Source organism: Myotis lucifugus, unplaced genomic scaffold (assembly GCF_000147115.1).
Source record: "Myotis lucifugus unplaced genomic scaffold, Myoluc2.0 scaffold_278, whole genome shotgun sequence".
Taxonomy (NCBI): Eukaryota; Metazoa; Chordata; class Mammalia; order Chiroptera; family Vespertilionidae; genus Myotis; species Myotis lucifugus.
Window position 1 is genome coordinate 137,052 of NW_005871326.1, and position 6,212 is coordinate 143,263.

Here is a 6,212-nt window from a genome sequence, read left to right on the forward strand (position 1 = left end):
AGTGACTGTAGATTCCATCCATGAATTAAGCTTCCCTTTCCACAGTGTTCTGGGTGTCTAGTTTCTCTCCTCTCCAGTTGTCTCCCACTGTACAGCTTAATTTATGTAAAACACAGACCTGATCAGGTCGCTCTCCTTTCATTGGATTAACTCTTGGGTTTTCTTTAAAGTGATAAAAATTAACAATATGACTTAAACCAGATACAATGTGAATGCGGTATTTTGATAAATATTCCACCTCCTTTCACCTTCTTTTTTCAGGAAGCAAAGTGTGGGGATTTTAATGCGGTTATAGTGGAAGTATCCGGACAAGCCCATTACACGGGAACAGCAAGCTTTACAATAGAAGATGACGACCCACTGAGGGATGGGTTTCTTCTCAAGTGACTTCTATGACATTTAAAGGCTTTCTTTTTAAAGCAATCATTATCTATCAGTAATTTTCATCTGAATTATGTGGAAACCTATATCCAAATTATACATGTAAGCCAATTTCCATTTTTCTAAAATAGTACACTATGGCTAAATATAAAATCATTATACCTCATAGTTGCATAGATATATAGGTATAGGTCCTGAAATACAGGTGCACAGTAGAAATCAATCAGTAGATCACTACAGTGGGACAAGTCTCATACTCTACCAGCTACATGCCAGGTAATTTAAAACATGATGTTCTGGCTAGTGTGGCTCAGTTGGATGAGCTTCGTTCCATGCACCAAAAGGTCGCTGGTTCGATTCCAGGTCAGGGCACAGACAGGGTAGCGGGCTTGATCCCCTAGTAGGGGGTGTACAGGAGGCAGCCGAGATGTTTCTAACATTGATGTTTCTCGCTCTCCTTTCCCTTGTTATCTCTCTAAAATCAATAAAAACATGTTAAAAAAATAAAATATGAAAGAAATGGTAACTCTTGGTATTCTTGCCTGTGAGCCTGTTAAAAATAAATTTGATCATTACCAGTCATTATAAAATGAAGAATTAAAATTATTCAACGTGTAATGCTCTCAATATTCCTTAAACTCTGCTGTGATTAGTAGTATTTCTTTTTTCTGAGCCGACAGAAACTGAAGTAATTCATTTAAACTGGCTTTGCCATCCACCAAATCTGTATAGACCCAGTCATTAGGTCTATGATTTAATCACCTGACTAAAATCAATTACACAACAAAATAATGTTTTCCACTCATTCCTATTACATTCTTTGGTAAAGAAATCACGTCTAAAAAATAACACTATCACTAACCTTTTCCCACTTTATTAACACTCCTTTTTCTCTGGGAAACTATCCATCCCCTAAACGTAGCCTTGCTGGGACCACCAGGCAGGGGAAGGGGGACACCAATCAGGCTCTTGCTCCCAGGACCTGGGAGTTGTTGTTGTTGTTAATCCTCACCCAAGGATATTTTTCCATTGATTTTTAGGGAGAGTGGAAGAGAGAGGGAAAGACAGAGAGAAACATCGATGTGAGAGAAACACATCGATTGTTTGCCTCCTGCACAAGCCCAAACTAGGGCCCAGGCTGGGGAGGAGCCTGCAACCAAGGTACACACCCTTGACTAGAATCAAACCAGGGACCCTTTGTCCACAGGCTGACGCTCTACCCACTGAGCCAAACCAGCTAGAACAGGATCTGGGATCTTGAGAGAAATGACATTCGGTTTATGAATGGTTGAAGCAGACTTATTCTGATAGTGCCTTAAAGAGATCACCCTCAATTAGTGTCTGCTATCTCTACCCACAGAGCTGCCCTGACTTCTCTTGTTCTTGGGGCTGGCTGTTAGACTATCCTTCTATAATCTGTAAATTCCTTTCTTGTTTAAGGGAGACAGTGCCCTATAAGTATTGCTTATCTCCAAAGACCCTAATCCATACCCTAGCTCCTTAAAATCTCTTCTGCTCTTTGCTGTCAATGCCTGACTTCAGACTCCTTCATTTCTTCCCTGGCCATTACAATGCCTTTTCCTAACTGGTGTCCCAGTTGCTAACTTCTCCTCTGATAGTTACTCAAAAAATATTTCTTTTGTGTGTTTTCCTAACAGTTTTCCAGAGTGCTAAGTGCTAGGAATCTAATAAAAAGCCAAACAGGTCAAGTCCTAGTCTTAACAGAGTCTACAAGTCGACCATGGGAGGCAAGTAATAGTCACGAAAACATAATTATAGACAGTGTAGTATGTCCTACAAGCCCAGGGGGCTTACCCTGAGGGACTAACATTCATGCAGAGATGGGGGTGCTATGGGATTGGGGGAAGGAGTGGTGGTGGAGCTTTCTCGGCAGAAGACAGAGCAGGTACAAATGCCCTAAGGAACTCACGACAGGCCAGTGTGGTTAGAGTGGAGCAAAAAAGAAGCAAAGTGGCCCAAAATGAGACTAGAGAGGAAACAGATGTGAAATCATGCGGTGCCTTGCAGTAAATATTAAGGATTGGGGTCCTTACCCTAAATTAAATGGAGAAAGCCAATAGAGTGTTTAAATAAGTGGCATGATCAAATTATTTTGTTAAAAAAAAAAAGCATTCTGCCTACAATGTGGAGTAGGGGCTGGATGGGGGGAGACCCAGCTAGGAGGTGTCAGCAATAGTCCTAAGAGAGGATGAGAGCTAAGATTCAGGTGGACGATGGAGTGATGGAGGAAATGAATGGATACAAAGATATTTAACAAGTAAAATTCCCAGGTTTTGGTGATGAGGAAGAGAAAATTTATCTTGAAAGAACTCTAAGTTTTTAGTTTTTGCCTAGAAAACTAGGTGGAAGGTGGTGCCCTTTTTTTTTTTTTTAAGATTCAAAATATTGAGGACTAAGGTTTTTAGGAAAGATCACGAATTCCATTTTGGTCACCTTACATTTGAGGTGCTTTTGCACATCAAGGGTCATTGCCAAGTAGTAAGATATATGGTTTAGAGTTGTGAGTATATAGTTTTCAATGCTGTGGCTGTGAGTGAGATGGGGGAGGAAGTCCCGAGCTGCCCAGGATGGGACACTGGATTCTAGCATTTAAAGGTAGGTGAGGGAGGATGAACTAGCTGAGGACACTGAGGCGAACGAGGAAGACGGGAAACCAGGAGAGTGTGAGGTCACTCTTACCTTTCTGAACCATGCCTGATCATGGCCCCTCTTGTTTAAACTCCTTCAGTGGCTAGTGCCATTACCCCGTCTTCTCCCAATGAAGTTCCATCTCTGTAACACTGCACGCAAGGCCTTTGTAAGAGGGCCCCAATCAGTTTTCATCGTTTTCCCCCCTCTTCACTCCCTACCCCACATAGCCTAAGATACAGATATTTCTCACCAGTAGCCAAGAGTAAAGTACTTAGATATTAACCTTCAGACTTCACACATGCATCAAATGTCCTTACTTTTCTTTCTTCTTCTCTCTCTCTTTTTTTTTTTTGAGAGTCCAATGTCACTTCTTGCACAAAGTCTTCATTCTCCATCACCTTCCCTAGGAAGAGTTAGTCACCTCCATAGAATTTCATTGGTATGTTTTTAACACTTTCCACATTGCAATATATTTGTGTGTACCTAAGGCTGTAAGATTCTTCCAGCTGGAATCCTTATCTTACTCGTTGTTTCTGAAAACAGCACAGAGATCTTATACATTAATCTATTATGTTTTTGTCTTAATTCAGTGGTTCTCAGCTGGGTTGATTTCCCTCCCACTCCCAATTCCTGGGGACATTTGCCAATATCTGGAGACATAATTTTTAGTTGTCACTACAGGGATATCATGGATAGAGGCTAGAGATAATGCTACACATCTGTAATGCATAGGGTAGCCCTCACAACTAACAATTATTTGTCTCAAAAAGTCAATAGTGCTGAGGCCGAGAAACACAGTCTTAGTTACCACCTTAAATGAACTATTTATGCTGTTAACTTCCAGTAGGATATTTTCCATCTGAAATAAGCAACCAAGGCACTCCTATCATTGATTCCAAGACCTGCACATGTACCAATCATTTTTTAGAGCGGTGTTTCTCAAAACTTGATTGTGTATCAGAATCACTTGCAAGGCATGTGACTGGGCCCCACCTTAGAATTTCAGATTCAGATTGGGGGCTGGGCCTGAGAATCTGCATTTCTGACACTTCCCAGGTCAGACTGAAGCTGCTGGTCCAGGGTCCACACTTTACAAACCACAGCCTTAGAGAACCTGAGGGCTGATCTCACTTCCCCCCATGAGCAGCCATGCCCAGAAACTCGAGATGCACCTTCCCTGGGCCTAAAGGCCCTGCTCCGGTCTCTCCCAACCAGATACCCAGAGCTGCATCTGTGGTGACTGCCTAGTTGGCAGCACCTTACATTCAAAGCACATCACGTCCCAGAGAACTGAGGAAGGCCAGGCCACAGAGAAGGAACACTCTCCCTTTCCCACAACACATGCGAGAGCCAATTATGCATGATTCTGGGTCCCAGGCTCTTTAAAGCAAGGTGACATCCTGCCGCTAAAATCCATATCCTACTCGCTCCTCAGAGCACCTGTATCAGAGTCACCTGTGGGGTTTAGATTCTTAGGCCTGTCCTCAGTAATCCTGGGAGTCAACCAGTGAATCTGCATTTAATAAGCACAGTACATCAGTGGTTCCCAAAGTGTGGCCACCAGACCAGTAACCTCCCCACCTGGGAACTTGTTAAGAGATGCGAAATTCTAGGTCAGGACCCCAGACCCACTGAATCTGAAACCTGGGTTTGGGCCGACTCACTTAGTTTCAGCAAGAAGTCCGGGTGATTCTGTTAGATGCTCAAGGTTGAGAACAGCTGGATTAACCTATCCTGCTGTTGTATCGTAAATCAGCGAGATAGATACCAGACGCCTTAATGAGCCAATTAATTAGTAGTCTTTATTCGTGCGGCCCAGAGGGAGGTGTTTCCCAAATCTCTGAGCAAACAGAGGAAGTTCTATTTATACCTTTTTGAGCCCTTTGCAGATTTTACAAAGAGCTCTGTGGAGGTTATTGTTACAGTTTGTAACCTTGAATACATAATGAACCAATACTTGGCATAAGAATATGGGAATTATTATCAGTATCAGTATTAGCCTGTTACGTCAGATGGCTAGCTTGCAAGGTCAGTTAAGTTTTTATCTTTTTCTATTATTCAAACTAAAACAGTTATTTTACAGAATAAGGGACTATCTAAAAATAACAGAGTTGACCTACAGAATGAGAGACTAAGAATAACAACGTAGTTCAAACAGTTTTCCAAAGGAGGAATTACTATGCGTCACTGCCCCCTCGTTTAAAATCTCCACATTTGGACAGTTTTCACTTCAGGTTCTTGATTCCTTCCCTACCTGCATATGCCGGAAACACCCACAGGGAGGCAAAGCATCTCCGGCGATCGAAGGCCTTCCCAGGACCTCGTATCCAAGAAAAGAACTGGAGAATGAACCCTTGTTGAATTTGGTCATTTATGAGGGCCACTTCCGCTTTATTTGGCCAGAAAGCGGTCCCTGCGGAGGTCCTTCTGGCACTCTGAAGCCGGACCCCAGGCCGAGGCATCTCGCGGGGACGTGAAGTTGTGCGCCAGCTTTTCGGAAGCACTTGGCCGGTGTCCCGCCCCGCGCTCCTGCGTAAACAGGCGGTTCCCTAGGCAACGCCTGGAACCCACGTCAAAGGCTCCGCAGGGGCCGCGGCGACCACCACCCCTCCGGCCAAGCCCCACTCCCGGCAGCGGCCTCTCGCCCGGCCAAGACACCCTCCAGCTCGCGGCCGCCTCCCCTGGTGCGGGATGAACAGACGCGCGGCCGCCGCGGGGCCCCATGGAGCCAGCGTGCATGGCCTTGGGCAGCCCACGCCCCGGCGCCCCCTCCGCGTCCGGCACACCTGGCGGGCCTTCCTCCGCGGAGACGGCGGCGGCCGCTCTCTTATTCATGACCGAGGTTACTGAGATGGCCGCATTGATGGGGAACCGGAGCGACAGGAGCGAGGACGAATTCAATGACGGCTCAGGTGGGCTTGGCCTCAGGTGAATAAGTTTAAACTCCTCTTTCTGTCAATGACTATAGCCTTCGTGAAAAGTTTAATTAAACCCCTCGATAATATTATTTATTGGATGGAAGTTCTCCGGGAACTATTCTTGACTCCACACTAATATTTGTGTCTCTATACCCTGCCAACAAGGTAGAGCTATAATAGTAGCACTGCAGTGGATTCTGGTACAGCTAGATATTACAGGCTATTGCTCTGAATCCCCCTTGGGAGTGTCAACTGGAAACT

General features: G+C 44.6%; 1 protein-coding gene across 1 annotated transcript in view; it reads left to right on the top strand.

Annotated features, from left to right (window-relative positions):
- L3HYPDH (trans-L-3-hydroxyproline dehydratase) overlaps positions 1-971 on the top strand; it is an 11,296-nt gene extending 10,325 nt beyond the window's left edge. The window contains 1 exon segment of the mRNA XM_006099588.3: positions 262-971. Coding sequence (XP_006099650.1) covers positions 262-387 — 126 coding nt within the window. The 3' untranslated portion in view covers positions 388-971.
- Positions 972-6,212: the final 5,241 nt, after the last annotated feature.